General features: G+C 38.8%; 2 protein-coding genes across 3 annotated transcripts; both read left to right on the top strand.

Annotated features, from left to right (window-relative positions):
- The first annotated feature begins 1,382 nt into the window (after positions 1–1,382).
- LOC128317644 (C-type lectin domain family 4 member C-like) lies at positions 1,383–11,184 on the top strand. Of its 2 annotated transcripts, none has more exons than XM_053230863.1 (5): positions 1,383–1,628; positions 8,695–8,883; positions 9,943–10,067; positions 10,151–10,257; positions 10,362–11,184. In XM_053230863.1, the coding sequence occupies exons 1-5, from the start codon at positions 1,484–1,486 to the stop codon at positions 10,510–10,512; spliced, it is 717 nt and encodes a 238-aa protein (XP_053086838.1). In that variant the 5' UTR covers positions 1,383–1,483; the 3' UTR covers positions 10,513–11,184. The 2 variants fall into 2 exon arrangements, with proteins under 2 accessions (XP_053086838.1, XP_053086837.1); XM_053230862.1 differs by lacking the exon at positions 1,383–1,628 and adding an exon at positions 6,951–7,260.
- Positions 11,185–14,367: 3,183 nt separating this feature from the next.
- LOC117596325 (PH and SEC7 domain-containing protein 1-like) lies at positions 14,368–16,083 on the top strand. The gene has a single exon (XM_034301046.2). The coding sequence runs from the start codon at positions 14,368–14,370 to the stop codon at positions 16,081–16,083; it is 1,716 nt and encodes a 571-aa protein (XP_034156937.2).
- The last annotated feature ends 994 nt before the right edge of the window (positions 16,084–17,077 follow it).

The raw sequence follows: 17,077 nt of genomic DNA, 5'->3' as shown, positions 1-17,077 counted from the left end.
GTGCATGTCTGTGTGTACCTGAAGTCACAGTTCTCTTATGGTATCCGGTCATATCTTCATATAAATCATCATTTACACATACATCACATGCATCATTGTTCTTTACGTCGGCTGATCTGTTGTCTCCTGAAATTCCTGACTTTGACATCTCCATTTCTGTTTTCTTCTGTAATACTGGAACCCTTAGCAGTCTGTTATGTCCAGTTCTCTTATCTCAACTGAAGTTTCCTGCTCTCAGCGTTAAATATATGCTCTGTTCTCAGTACAGGAAGTTGAGGTGAGAGCCACACAAACCACACAGAACTTTCAGAAGCTCCCCTCTGTACCTGCTCTCTTTAGAGTTAGACATTGTGTAGACACTGAATTCTTTACATTAAATAAAATTGCAAATTTGTACACAAAGAACACATGCATAACAGTCTCAGAAGTGTTGATGTTACTCATTCGGTTGATTTCAAATGTCTCTCGATTGTGGCCTTTTACAGACACCTCTTCGATTAGGACACTTCATCATGTTTCAGGGAAGTGTGGAAAAAAAAATCTGAAAGTGAAATTAAAATGGAGCAATGATCTCAGAATATAGACATCCCTGAAATGAAACCTGTGTGATTGGATTTTTTTTTTTTTGAGTTTTTGCTGAGTTGACTATAAAAGTCTATCATAAAATGGATGTGGCATCATTGGCTACTCAAAGGGGACAGACTGATGGGTTTTCAACTGACATTCATCAAGTTTCATTGATTATTTCCCTATAGCAGCACACCCTGTTATGTTTTATTCATTATTAATGTTAACTGTCCCCTCTGAGCCCTTTGCTGGTCATAATTTACAATGTATCACTGGATTTCCGCTCTATGTGTGTGTGTGTGTGTGTGTGTGTGTGTGTGTGTGTGTGTTGGGGGAGTTGCATATTACAAAGGAAACCACACTGAGTTTCAGTTTTCTTTTTTTTTTTACCATAGTTTTAACTGGCTCACTGACATTAAGCAAACAGCACAGGGGTGAATGCTCACCATCAGAAATACATAAAATGTAACAAATGAACTCTAGCTGATCTAGAACTCTGAACGTGATCATCTCTGAGTTAAAGAAGTCTAGCAGAAAGAGAGGAGATGATTAGGTGATTCTGATAAAGGCCTTTATCCAGAGATGCAGGACATCAACATTAACAGAACATGCACAACCAGGCATAAAGAATCAGAACCTGTAAAGAGAAGTGAAATCTCATTCTCAAACAGGGACCATATGCACACCTCAGTGTAAATACACATAGACACTAAAGTGAGCATGTACAGAGATGGGCTTCTGAAAGCACTGTCTGTGGTTTATGTGGCTCTCTACTTCCTTTCCAGACAACAGAGCACAGACATATATGTTCAACAACAGCACATATACAGAGTTACTCTGTGCGAGCTGCAGCGGAGACAAAACAGACCTGCACATTACACAGAATGAAGGCTGATCAGGGAAAACAGAAATAGACATGACTGGAAATGTTTATGCGAACTCAAGAACTTCAGCAGACAACAGATCAGCTGACTTAAAGGACACATACGAAGCTATCTATGTGAATGAAGATGTTCTGGAGACTCGGGTGACCAGAACCCATTCGAAAACTACAACCTCAGGTACATACCCACACACACACAAACGCACACACACACGCTTTACGTTAATTGCTGCTGCCTGCAAAGGCCACTTCAATAGCTTTGATAACATTTATTAATGTTGTTCTCTCTAGGTTGGTAGTATTTGTTCCCATATCTATCAGTAGCTCACCAATAAAAAAAGTAGTGTTGACCAATGTATTATATCATGAGGCCTCATCAACGGCATAATAAGAACGATATATAATATGCTCATAATTGCAGGTTTGCGTTCACATTCCTTCTGTTATCGATCGAATCGAGAATTGCGCAATCCATACATCACTTTTGTGCACTCAGGCTTGCAAAAAGGCGTGCACTATGTTTGTCTGTTTGCTTTTTATTACTATTATTTTCCTTTGGGCCAAAGGAACAGGACGAACAGTGCTTCCTTTGTGTGCTACTTGGCATTACCATCACTGTGAGTCAAGAGCGAACTAATGAAAATGTGTCTTTCTACTGAAAGGCCCATTTCCCCTTTCTTAAATTTGCTTGTTCCTTTTAAGCTGTGCTTTTAACTGTGGGGTTTTCTGTCTCTTCTATTTGGGCCAAAAGTGAATAATTACAGTGCCCCAGTCCTATGAATGCCTGGTTTTATATATCAGTATATAAATTAACCATAACAACTCTTTCCCCAGCATCACAAAAGTGGTAACATGACAAATTGAACCAATTATGTTACTCAGCATGAGGACTCCAAGCATAGACAGATTCCACACCTCATGGACTGTGCTGCAGTTTGATTAAAGCATAACCCAGACCACCTTTTCCATGGGGACTGGGGACCGATTCTCTGGACCACTCCTGAGCTTGAAAATAGTTTTCCTAGACCAAAGTCACCGGAATAGTCTGTTGTTGTAGGGGTGTGTGGGATCCTTGAAGATCTTTGCTGCTCTGGACCTGCACCGCCTGGTGTAGATGTCCTGAAGGCTAGCATCATTCTGTTTGATCAGTAAGTGAACTGGAGTGGGTCTAGTGTCCTGGAGAGACAGGAGCGGATGAGGTCTTTGATAAGTCACCACAGAGGTCAGAGCCACTGAACGGTAATTGTTCAGCTCAGCTGGAATGGATGTCTTGGGTACAGGGATAAAAGTGGATCTCTTAAAGCATGTAGGGACAACAGACTGTCAGGGACAGGTTGAAAATAGTGGTGAGCAGTAGGGCTAGGTTTTTAGAACCATTCTGGGGATATTGTCTGGGCCCGCTGCCTTTCTGCTGTTCACTCACCTCAGAGTCTTCCTCATGGCATGTTCTGAGACAGTGAGCTAGAGCTGTGACTATGGAAAGCCAAAAGATTTAGAAACAAAATGCAGTTTTGTATTAAATTAAGACATATGTACATGCATCCTAATTGATTCATTTATTAATGTGACTCTAGTATGTGCATTATTTATAGTTCTAGATTGCATTTGTTACCGGCCTCACGCAGGGTTGCCTGGGCTGGGGTAACTGACAGAGTGATAGAAAACCCGGACACAGATTAGTGTGTTAAATGTTCTGGCGTTTTCTTCAATTGCTTTGCCTTTTGACCCTTGCCAGAACCAGAGGCCTTGCTATCACTGCTGGCTCTGTGCCATCTACAGGATTAGTGTTAAATAGCAGATAATAAGCTTCAATCTCATTGAAATGGGTATTACTCTGTTGTGCATCCTGGTGCCATCTCTTCCCCAGGTAAGTGATACACACGCACTTGGCTGTCCACATGATGTAAAAGAAAACATGATTCATCAGACCAGGCCACCTTCTCCCATTGCTCTGTGATCCAGATCTGATGTTCATAAAACAAATGCATGAATTAACAACAACAGCAGGTGCTTTTAGTGGTGGACAGGGGTCAGCATGGGCACTCTGACAGGTCTGCAGCTACACAGCCCCATACGCAGCAAGCTGAGATGCACTGTGTTCTGGCATCTTTCTATCACAGCCAGCATGAACTTTCTAAGCAATTTGTGCTACAGTAGCTCTTCTGTGGGATCGGACCAGACAGCCTAGCCTACACTCCCCATGTACATCAGTGAGCGTTGGGTGTCCATGGCCCTGTTGCTGATTCACCGGTTGTCCTTCCTTGGACCACTTTTGGTAGGTACTAACCACTGCTTTCTGGGAACACCCCACAATTCAATTCAATTCATTTTTATTTGTATAGCGCTTTTTACAAAGGTCATTGTCTCAAAGCAGCTTTACACAAACAAAAGTAAAGTGAAGTGTGAGTGTGTGCCGTCTCTGATGAGCAAGCAGGGCGACGGTGGCAAGGAAAAGCTCCCTGAGATGGTGATAGGAAGAAACCTTGAGAGGAACCAGGCTCAACAGAGAACCCATCCTCATATGGGTTTACACTGTAGTGTGCGTGTGTGTGAGCACAATGTGTGTTGGTGTAGTCCATGGAAAACAGCTGAAGCGTTTTCGTGGCAGTATGAAGCATTGCCGGTGGACAGGTCCAGAGTGAAGGGGGGGAGGTCTGGATCACCGGCAGCTCAGGAGTGTAGCTCGGCAGAAGGAGAAGGAAAGTGGTTAGGTACACTCACAGTCACCGTGTGGAGATAAAACTCAACATCCACGAGTCCCCCAGATCTACTCCTTTGATAAAAACACTAGTCGCTAAATGCTAGGTTAAATAAATAAGTCTTCAACCTCGACTTAAACACTGAGACCGTGTCTGCTTCACGTACATTAACTGGGAGACTATTCCATAATTTTGGGGCTTGGTAAGAGAAAGCTCTGCCCCCTGCCGTGGTTTTGGCAATGCGTGGTACTGATAGACAGCCTGTATCCTTAGAGCGAAGTAGGCGTGGCGGAACGTAAGGTACTAACATATCGCTTAAATACTGCGGCGCGAGACCGTTTAATGCTTTATAGGTTAGGAGTAATATTTTAAAATCGATGCGGAATCTTACTGGGAGCCAGTGTAGATGTAGATAAGACTGGCGTGATATGCTCTTACTTCCTAGTCCTAGTCAGGACCCTCGCTGCTGCGTTCTGAACTATCTGAAGCTTATTTATGCATCTAGACGAGCATCCAGATAGTAAAGCGTTACAGTAATCTAATCTGGACGTGATAAATGCATGACTAGTTTTTCAGCATCACTTAGCGAAAGTATATTTCTAATCTTAGCGATATTTCTGAGGTGGAAAAATGCTAACCTGCTTACATTATCTACATGCGCCTCAAATGAGAGATTAGAGTCTATAATCACACCGAGATCTTTTACTGTTAGACTACTTGAAACAGAGAGACCATCTAAAGTAACAGTGTGATCTCTAAACTTACTTCTAGCGGCTTGTGGTCCCAGTACCAGAACCTCTGTTTTTTCTGGGTTTAGCAGGAGAAAGTTGCTTAGCATCCAGTCTCTTATGTCTATCGCACATGCCTCAACTTTCTTTAACTGGCTATTCTCATCTGGCCTAGCTGAGACGTATAACTGTGTGTCATCAGCATAACAATGGAAGCTAATATTATGTTTGCGGATTATGTTACCTAAAGGGAGCATGTATAACGTGAAAAGCAGTGGGCCTAAGACTGAACCCTGCGGAACGCCATATTCTACTCGATAACGTGCTGAGTGGTCACCGTTTAAATCTACAAACTGATAGCGACAAGACCTGCTGTTCTGGAGATGCTCTGACCCAGTCATCTAGCCATCACAATTTGGCCCTTGTCAAATGCGCTCAGATCCTTACAATTGCCCATTTTTCCTGCATCCAGCACATCTACTTCAAGAAATTACTGTTCACTTGCTGCCTAATACATCCCACCCCTTGAAAGGTGCCATTGTAACGAGACATTCAATGTTATTCACTTCACCTGTCAGTGGTTTTAATTTTATGGCTGATCAGTGTATATACATGTAGATTAAAAGCTATATATAAAATTATTTCACAATGATATGTCAGTTACCTTAAATAATGCCTGGAAATAATCCATGACAATTATTATTGATATACATCAATAGATTTCTGATTAATCTTCAATTTATGATAGATACTGTATGTTGCATTACATACATTATTCGTTCTCATTTTAGTTCATCACACAATTTATCTCACCTTCTTTCATTAGGTCAAATGTTAAAATTTTGTGTCATGTTTTTAGATTTCCCTTTGTTTTGCTGTCCTCTGTCTCTGTTTTGGGATCTGCACTACTCCCATAGAGTTGCACCACCCTCTCTATGTATCCTCCTCTCTCCTTAAACATTATTACATAATCAGAAGACATCTTTTTATTTAAAACAAAAATACTCAAAAATGAAGATGGACTCTCAGTCTATCTATGTAAAGCAGCACTTTGTGTCAGAGTTTTGGTCCTTTTTTCTGTTTTTTTGTTGTGTTATGTTTTTTTCTCCACTAGATGTCACCCTGCCTTAGTTTATCTTTGTTGTAATTGGTGTCATTGCTTTCACCTGTGTCTTGTTGCCGTTCTGTGTATTTAAGCCGTCCCTTTTGCCTTTTTTCCCTGCTTGGTTATTATTGTTTCCTAAGCCCCTGTTGCCTTTAGCGTTGCTACTAAATAAGGAAGTCTCCAGCAGAACTGAGGTTAAGCAATGAATTGCATCAGAGAGTCATGTCTTGTGCTACGGTTATATATTGACAAAGCAGTAAAATAAGCTCAATCACCTCATTATTCCTCACTTGATAACACCAATCCTAACTGTTTCCTTTTTTGTAAATAGTTATATAATATTACATAAGAAATGAAATACTTAGGGGCATGTGGTTATAGCAAAATAATCAACAAGAGGGAAATGTGATGTGGCCTGGCTCAAAGTGGAGTTACACATATCACATCAAAGTTCATTATTTAACATTTATAGCACATCCTGACATGTTTTGTTCCTCTTATACCACACCATTTTGTCAGCGATTACAATCGAGCAGAGATGGTTGCAAATGAAGGCAGACTTGGGACCAAGAAGTAAGCTGATCCAATAAGTCAATCAAAAGCAGGGTGAGAAACAGGCATGAATCAGGTGATCAGCAAACAAAGACAAAACCAGAATGGAAGACTTAGTTTCACTGTGCATGAACTCAGAGAGAAACTTCACACTGTGTGTATGTGTGTGTGTGTGCAGACTGAATCCAGGTGTGTGTGAGATCAGTAATCAGGTGAAGGTATATGTGATAGTGGATGTGGGTGACGAGAATGAGACTCAGAATATGTTCTGAGGCTGTGAAGGATTCTGGGAATTGGAGTTCAGGGCCTACTCCGGTGCTGACATAACATCAATGACAATCCTGTACCCAATAATACACGAACAATTCTTCTGGAATTATACAGTTGGAATTGAGTTCTGCTGACGCCTGATGACTTCCTCATTTAACAGCATTACACAATTATGATTTCACTATTCACCAGCGCAATAAGTGGCCTGTGTTGTTACAACCTATACACACAAAGCGGAGGTTGATGGATGCAGGCAGAGACACAGTACTTCAGTCTTTTAGAGATCAGAGATGTCTGAGCTAGATTCTGAGTATGTGAACTACACTGAGAAAAGAGGAGAGCACAGAGAAATAGTAGTGGAAATCTATGACAGTGCAGACACTGTTAGAGGTCATGACCATAAAGAAGAAACAGAAGCCACGAGAAAAGAGAAAAGCCTACAGACTGAACACACAGGTACGCAGGTTTTAAAGTGTATATTGCATAGTGATGTGTAAGAAATGAAACACTCGGGTTGCAAAACATTAAGACTAGAGTCAATGAATGAATATTATAGTACAGCTCTTGTGATTGGTCAGAAGGCAATACATTCACTGCTCCACATAATCTAAGAGTAAATAAATGGATTAAAAACATGTTGGTATTTAACAAATAAAAATGTCTACTTGTTGATATGGTAAGGTTTTCTGTCAGTAAACATTTATTTAACATATTTTTGGAAGGAATCGCCAGTGTCTGCGCTTTGTCACAGTCATACGTAACACTGCAACTTTGAGTTTTCCAAACATTAGTATCAAAGAATAAATTACATTTTGCTTTACGGTTTCTTGGTAACATGTCTAGCTGCAATTTTCTTTCTTTTTGAAGTCAAGAGAAAGTGAGGGAATGACTGTTTATAGCTGTTAACTGTTAACATAAGCAAATTGATTTTTTAAAAAATGTCATTCTCTTTAAAAAACAATTAACAATTTTTGTTAAATATTAAGAAATGCATTCATATTCTCTCTCTCTCTCTCTCTCTCTCTCTCTCTCTCTCTCTCTCTCTCTCTCTGTGTTATCACATTATTTGCTTTGTATGTGGTTATGTAAGCAAATGAAACAAAAGTAAGCTAGGTATACTGTAAAAAAAAAAAAAAGAAAATGTAAAATGCTAAATGTAATAAATTAAAAGAAAAAAACCTGAATATGAAATTTGTTCATTTTTAATTGCATTGATATGCCATTCAGATGTAACAGCACATGTTATTTAAAATATCTTTACAATGGTTGAATATAAAGCAGATCACCAAATCAGTGCATCACCAAAACAAATCATATGCATCCCAATATGTACTATGAGATGTTATGAAATAACCACTCCATTTCTTATAGTTTTAAGAAGTAAGGAAAAGGAGAAGTACATTGTAGAAGTACTGGATTGCTTAAGGTAGATATCTGCCATTAAAATGAGGAAGGAAACGAAATGAGAAAGAAAGAAAGACAATACTTTCATTTCCTTGTTTTCTCATGATCATACTCAAATAGGCTGTGGCATTCAAACAATGCTCAACTGGCAATTAAAGGCCCCGATGTGTGCTAAGAAAACATTCCCCACACCGTTACACCGCCACCACCAGCCTGAACTGTTCACACAGGGCAGTTTGGATTCATGGATTCATGCTGGTGATGCTAAACTCTGACCTTTCCATCTTCATGTTACAGCAGAAATCGTAAGAGGGAACATAGTCATTTTCTTTACTTGTAGGTCTATCGTTAGAGGATCTTTACATGGAGAACACAGTTCTCGCACAGTCTGTTATAGAATTTTATTTGGGTTTTTCATTTTGTACAGTGTGACAAGTGATAAGCTTAAAAGATAATAAGTGTGCATCTGTGTTCATTCATCTCTAGGAGAAACATGGAGCAGATGTTACAAACTGACCACAGTGTGTGTGCTGCTGCTGTGTGTTCTCCTACTGACTGGCATCACGGTGCTGTGGATCAAATTCAATAACGTGAGTACAGAAAAAGACCAGCTACAGACCAGATACAACAACCTGATGGAGAACTCCGAACTGCACAGTGCAATTTCAAAACTTGGTAGGTGAATACTGTGTTTATGTGAAATGTTAAATACTCGCATCTACACCAGAAATTATTTCATTCATTTTTAAGGCAAGATGCTACAGGTGAATAGGATTAAAAAAAATCTATAAATAAATAAATAAATAATAGATTTCACAGTTAATCTTTGGCAGTTGATTGCTCTTACAGATTTATTTTTTCTTTTTTTGATAGTGGAACTTTTTCAATTACATTGATTTAGGAAAAATAAGACTGCATCTAATTAAATATGCATAAATTTGTTTATTTAATAAAACCAAAAATGTATTGTTTTTGTGATGACACTCTCGTGAGAAATCCTTTTACAAAATATTTTGCTGCAAAACCATTTCTTTATTGTTTAATCAAGAAAATACCTCCATAGTTAATTCCCAAAATACCTTCATAGTTTTATTTATTGCACCTAGTGGTCAAAATGGGAACTACAACAAGTAATAATAGCGGCTCTTTGGGGCAGGAATCATGATGCACCATACTCAGGGGAGGAGGAGCGCATAGGATGAGGTTTTTTTTACACCACATTAGGCTAGTTAGGCTAGTTAGGCTAGTTTAAAAAACTTTTGCGTGGATTTTGAGATGTAGTTGCACTGGAAATTTAGCTGAAAACCTGGCAACCCTGGTTAATGATATTAGTTCTTTTGTGTGCGCCTCACTGGCAACAAGAAACCTGGGTTTTTTTTGTTTTTTTTATGTGGTAATAAAAACACAATGTGGTGTGGTTTAAAATGTGAAACTAATCATTTCCTGCTCTAATATTTTTATTAGTAACATTTAAGAGAAGACATGTTATAAATTCAATTCATCCAAAAATCTTAAAATATTACTGATGAGATAAAAAAAACATTCATTTCTACATTGTGTTGTCTTGCCTTGATTTATACTAGGTAAAGTTATTAAGAATGATAGTTATATACACTTGAAATTAGGCAACATGATTTAAAGACAGTGATGGAAATCAAATCATCTCTGAAGCATTATGAATAAATTATGTTATCAAATGAATACATCAATATTTATATAAATACTCTAAAAAAGGATGGAGAGTTTTCAGATCGAGCATTTACAACATTTCTACTGAAAAGAAGAGCTGGAATGAGAGCAGAAAGTACTGCAGAGAGAGAGGAGCAGACCTGGTGATCATAAACAGCAGAGAGGAACAGGTGAGAAAGAGAGAGAGAGAGAGAGAGAGAGAGAGAGAGAATAAGTGAGTATCTATATTCATATTGTGCTATTACAATTACAGGAGTTCATCAGTAATTATACTGGCAGTACTGAAGCTTGGATTGGTCTGACTGACAGAGAGACAGAGCGGGAATTTAAATGGGTGGACGGTAAACCACTGACCACTGCGTAAGACATCACTGAACTGAAATTTACTCATGATGCAGTTTTTCTCTCAGTCTGATGCTTCAGATGTTAAATAACAGACATTCTGATTCTGTCTGTGTTTTCAGGTTCTGGTGGGACGGGGAACCCAATGATTACAACAATGAGGACTGTGCTATAACAGGTTATAGCAAGGCTAAATCTAACATATCGACCTGGGCTGATTATCCCTGTAACCACCCTGTAGTCGGGATTTGTGAGATGAAAATATTTAACTGAGCACATGAAGGTCAATAGCTGAAATTGTGAATGTGAAGCTTGAGGCTGTACTTCTTTCCCATTTATTCTCACAATAGCAGCTATCAGGTAGCTTGAATGATTCTGTGTAACATTCATAAAGCTTGTGTGGATTTAAAAAGAAGATAAAACTTACAGTTGGGGTCATAAGTTTACATACACCTTGGAAAATATTAATAATTATTTTTTTAAATACTGCCCTGAATAAGCTTTTTCACATAGCAGATGTTTTTATATAGTCCACAAGACAAAATAATAACTGAATTTACACAAATGAACCAGTTCAAAAATTTAACAACTATCAAAAGATGAACAACTATCACAAAACATAAAAACAGCCGTTGATCATCCAGGTAACACACACTTTCACAAAAACAAAAAAATTCAGTTATTATTGTATCTTGTGGATTATATGTAAACATCTGCTATGTGAACTAGCTTATTCGGTACTAAATGAAAAGCACAATGCAATTTTTATGATCTCTCATTTTTTTGTAATTATTAACATTTTGCAGATTCGGCAAGGGGTATGTAAACTTATGTAATTTTACCAACTGTATTTTACCAATTACCAACTGTAATTCTGTTCTGTAAAAGCATCTTTGAGTATCTCGCAAAGCGCTCTATAAATAAAATGTATTATTATTATTATTATTATAACTTTTTTTGGACTTACTTTTGGAAGAGCGATTTTCTGCCCACTTCTACATTGCTGTAACTGTGTCTTGGTCTCTTATTATTTTTAGCCAGTGGCACAAAGTGTACAGAAGATCACATGACCATATGAGCCACATTTCAGGAAGCTTGATTTTATCATGTTGGACACAAATGAGAGTGTTGATTGTGTTTTGCCTTTAATATGGATGATTTGGTATAAAGGAGAGCTGAACAGGAAATGAGTGGACAGTGCAGTACTGACCACTGGGTGAAAGCTCACTGAACTGAAAGCTGAGTTTCATTGAATAAGATGTCACTGAACTGTATTCACTTCTGCAGTAGTGGTCACTGAACACAGTAAGACTAGCAGAATAGACAGAGCCTAGACTAGATGGTGTTTTAAATTGTTAAACATATTAGATATTACGTATTATATTAGACATAGCTCCTCCCCATGAATATATACACACACACACACACACACACACAGACGCACACACATATATATATATATATATATATATATATATATATATATATATATATATATATATAAGTCACTTTTTGCTCCCATTAGGGGTCTTTTCTTGGTCAAATTGACCCTGGGACATGACTGGGGGTTTCAAACACTGCAGACATGAAACATTTACATAATTCCATTGTATTCTAATGTATATATGGTCTCTAACTCCTTTATAAACAATAATGATGACAAATCTGTTTAATATTTGAACTATTTGAATTTGAACAATGAAACTGTCATCTGTTTTTGTGTGATATATACAATGAATCAACATAATTAACATGTGCAGCATAACACATTTGTTTTTCTGGTAAAACAAATGAAAAAAGGTTTTCATGACTGTTGATAATTAGATTATATTATACTATATGTTTGTTACGATCGCCAGCTGGAGTGCCCATGAACTCCACTAGAGGGCACTCCACCCTGGACTCTTGCCATTGCTTTCTGGACTCCATTTCCCATGTGTTCCTTGCCCCTCCTGTGATCTTGTCATGTGTTATCCTTGTCTTTGTGTCATGTTCTGATTGTTTCCTTGGTTTCATGTGTCTTGTTCTGATTGGTTGATTAAGTCATGTGTCCTTGATTGGTGTATAAAGCCCTCATGTAGCCATTGTCTCGGATCGTGTATTGATGTTGTAACCTGCAGTCTGTTCAAGTCAAGTCAAGTCTGTTCAAGTCAAGTCAAGTCTGTTCAAGTCAAGGCAAGTCTTTATTTGTATTGTGGATTTCACTTTGCTAATTAAAAGCTGCACTTGGGCTTTTCACTACGCTCGCCTCAGTGGACTAATGTTACGATGTTATTATATATCATATTATATTTATATTTAAAGTAGTATAGGATATGACAAAGCAAATGCCAGCTGTAAAGAACAAACAGAAGAGACACAAAATCAAATTTGGATTTTTTTTTTTTCATTTGTGCTTACACAACTTCTGTGATTCCACAAAGAACTCCCTGCTGAGGGTCTGTTACAGCTAACAGCTAACTAAAGAACAAGACATGGCCTTACTACAGAAAAAGATGTTAAATGTAATCTCACTAAAAAACTGTCAATGACCTCATCAACCACGCCCTTTTAACTGTCATCAAATAACTCCTACTAAATGCATTTATCATAAGGAAAAATACTGGGGGAGATGAAGGTCAACTGAACATTATCCCCAAAAAACTAGAGGGCCTCAGAGACATTTTGGCTTCACTTTTGAATCCCTGTTCCGACTTCCAACCACATATACAGTCACTGGTGGTAACCTTTCAACTATTGATGCCCCCAAATAAGGAATCAGCTACATACCTCACCTCCAAGTCATAAATACAGTAACAGCTCTGTGCATTTGGGATTCAGTCATGAAAGACAGGGTGCCATGGTGGGATTTTATGCTTGAATGGCATTTGCACTACATTTAGATGAACAGCAGGGGGCAGTATGACTTTGAGTAGACCACAATCCCTGAGCTCCACATCCCTCCAGACAGGTGTTGGATGTAAAGAGCCCTTACAGGGTTATGGTGCTCCTTACATTGTGCTGTGCAGAAACCACGCCCATTATTTACAACATGTTTAGTCAAAATTAATAAATAAATATACCTATGATTATAAAGAATGCAGCAATAAATATATATATAAAAAGTCCATATTTTGTGAAATAATTTAATACTTTTATAATAATTATTACAAAATATTATATTATAAAATATTTATTTTCTTTCAAAATGCCTCCCACCGAAAAAAGCCTACTTTTATTTCATAATGCCCTTTTTCATTTCATCATTTTTCTATTTTTTATTAAACAGACCTTGAGAGTGTGTCATGTCTAGTAATAACAGCAGCTACTCAAAAAAATGTCTTTAGTGGGATTTATTTCCATAACAGGTTTGTCCATGAAACTAGTAAATTAAATCAAACTGCCATAATCAAATGCATGATGATGATGATGATGATGGAGATGATGAAGATGATGATGATGATGATATTTGCAGCATTACACAGAAATAGCTCTCAGATTCAGCAACAAGGAAAAGTACAGTTTGGTGCCTTTATTTCTGAGAGTGTAGGTCACAGTTTAAAGAGAAGCCATTAAACCCAGTAGGATCAATTGTCTGATTGAGATAATGAGCTGATTAATGTCTCTAATCCACATACACAAGATTTTATACACAGCTGCTGCATGCACACAGCTGCTTTCACCATTGCACATCATCTGAATTTATTTTGATGTTTTTTTGCTGAAGGCATTGACGAAATGATAATAAACTTCATCCCCCTGTGAAAAGGGGAAAATGAGGCTGAAGTTTTCGCTGCTCATCGCACTGCAGCCGATTGTTTCTAATTGTTTTCAGCTCGTAGCTCATAGCAACAGTCCACACTGAGAGGCGTGACACCGTGACCACGTGACTCTCTGCCTCGCGAGAACACCGCGGGCAGCGTGCGGGATTGTGGTGAAGTCTCGGGGACTGTTCCAAATGCTCGCTCGCGCACCCCGCTATGACGTCATCGAACGGTTCGATTTGGGGCGGCGCCATGGGACTGTGACATATGTGTGACGTCACAAAGGGGACGCTTATATTAAAGAGGCTGCAGACAGCACGAGCTTTCTTTCTTATTTACAGCTGATTTCTTACTACAGTCTCACTGCAGAACGACGGACTAAACGATGGAGAAGTTGTATTATTTTCTGCCATCAGTGCTTAAAAACTGGCTAACAACGCCAGACAGTGATGAAGAGGAAGAAGTTGCAGCCGGAGCAACAGAAGAGGAAGAAGTTGCCGAGCAGGATGAAGTTGCGCCTGCAGCAACAGAGCAGGAAGATGCTGCGCCTGCAGCAACCGAGCAGGAAGATGCTGCGCCTGGAGCAACCGAGCAGGAAGATGCTGCGCCTGGAGCAACGGAGCAGGAAGATGCTGCGCCTGGAGCAACGGAGCAGGAAGATGCTGTGTCTGGAGCAGCGGAGCAGGAAGAAGTTGCGCCTGGAGCAATGGAGCAGGAAGAAGTTGGATCTGGAACAACGGAGCAGGGAGATGCTGCGACCGAATTACCAAAACAGGAAGAAGTTGAGAGAGACTTCCATGAGAACATCTGTGGTAAAATGCAGCAAGTGAAACTCTGCGTTTTGACGAACAAAGAAACCCGTTTGAAAGGGCAGACCCTTGCCAGGCAGCTCTACCACCAGGAGGAGTTCAGATGTCCGAAGACTATCCGGGAGCTGAGTGAGGATCTGGAATTAGCCGAGGTAACAGTGAAAGCGTACGTGACGTACTTTAAGTTTGGGTCGATGTCTCTGAACGAGGCTCTCCGAACATTCCTCAAAGTGCTTTGGCCAGAGGATGAACTCGAGATTCAGCATCTCCTTATAACACACTTCTCTCATTGGTACCTTATGTGTACTGGACAACCGCTCGGCTTACAGACTGCAGTGTACAACCTGAGTTGGGCCATGATCATACTGAATGCTGATCTTAATGGCAGTCACAAAGGGAGGAAAATGACTTGTGAAGAATTTCTAGCAAACCTCAGTAGTGCGAGTTGCGACTTTCAGTATCCTCTGAAACATTTGAAGAACATCTATAAATCGATCAAAACGAAGCCGCTTAAAGCGTTCAGAGTTAAAACTAGATGTCGGTCTGTGGGCAGAAAGGAAACATCGATACCAGAGGATTCTGGCTGTAAGTCATCATTTGGGACTGACAACAACCCTACCACTACTGTCCACAAAACAGGAAATCTCATCTGCAAAAGAGTTACAGATGAGAACGGGAGAAAAACCAAAAAGTGCCAGAGAGCATGGAAGCCGTTTACTGCAGTTCTAAAAGGCATGGTTCTGCATTTACAAAAAGACACATCTGACTTGTGCGAGGCAGACAACAAGAATGCCATTAGACTGCATCATGCCATGGCATACCCTGTAGATTACAAAAAGAGGCCCCATGTGCTGTGCCTCAAGACCGCACACTCCAGATTCTTCTACTTCCAGGCCGAGAGTGAAGTAGAGCAGACATCATGGGTTGCGATCATTAACCGCATCGCCGCCCGTTACTCTGCTCCTCCACTCACTTCTGCTTCACACAGCATCAAGACACATCACCCTCAGGTCCTACCTTCATTCCCCACCACTCTGTCTCTAGAGCAGCAGCTCGAGTACCACAAGGACCAGTTACAGAGGGTTTCAGAACATATAGATTACTATCTGACATTGCCTCTTTGGGATGGTACTTTATCTTTAGCTTATATGGAGCAGGAGGTGAAGCGCTACACAACGTATGTGAGAGCGTTACAGGAGCTTGCTGCAGAAGAAGATGCGGGAGAAGGTTGCACAAACAGGACAACAACAATGTACAGGGGTATAGTTACTTTTATTGGTTACAAAAATTAATAAAGATCATTCTAATGATACAATGATGGCTCTGATGCAATACTATGTGTGTCTAATATGATATAGTTACTATAGTAACAGTTTACTTGTATGGCATGTGATCTACATAATCTAGGGCTAATAATAAACAGATAAACAGGTTGAAATGTGTTGTTATTTAACAAAGGAGAATGTGTAATTGTTGATATGATGACGTTTTCCATTGTGAGATTTCTGTTTATTTAACATTTATGGAAGGAGTCTCCAGTGTCAACACTATGTAACAGTCAGTGAGTTTTAAGCCATAGGAAAGTCTTCAGGACAGAGGAGTTTGCACTCAATAACACAATTTTATTATGTTATGTTTATCTTGTTATGTTTCACACACTTTTCACATGTGGACTTTTCATGGTTTTAATATGATGGCTGTATCATGGCTTTTATCATGATCTTAATAAGATGGTGGAAATTTGATGGTTTTACAACAAAATAAAAATTGTCAGCAGGGAATAAACATTTTATTATGGAAAAGAAAAAGGGCATTATGAAATGAAAAAGGGCATTTTCAAAAAAAAAAAGATGTTATGGAATTAACATTGAACCAAAATCTGACAATGTTTTTTGTGAAAAAGAGTTTGATGAAATAATATTTTCTAATAATAAGTGCAGTATGATTTATTTCTTGAATTATTTCACAATGCATTGATTCGGTTATATATTTATTGATGCATTTGCTCATTTTATTATTTCTTTATTTATTTAATTCTGACTAAACTACCTCTCTCTCAGCAAAATAAAGCTCAGGATCAAAGTTCACACTGAGTTGTCTGGTTCCTTGAGTACCTTCAACTTGAGCAAATATTCCAAAGTATACTGATTGCAATGACAGGGAAAATACGGCTTGCAGTGAATTTTATAAAACTCTAAATTTGTGTATACCTCTATACAATAATAATAATAATAATAATAATAATAATCATACACTAATTCAATATTTTATTTACTTTATCATTGG

The sequence above is a fragment of the Pangasianodon hypophthalmus genome, chromosome 28 (genome assembly GCF_027358585.1).
Source record: "Pangasianodon hypophthalmus isolate fPanHyp1 chromosome 28, fPanHyp1.pri, whole genome shotgun sequence".
Classification (NCBI taxonomy): Eukaryota; Metazoa; Chordata; class Actinopteri; order Siluriformes; family Pangasiidae; genus Pangasianodon; species Pangasianodon hypophthalmus.
The sequence above is the reverse complement of the archived record's forward strand: the minus strand, read 5'-3'. Positions and strand labels throughout refer to the sequence as shown.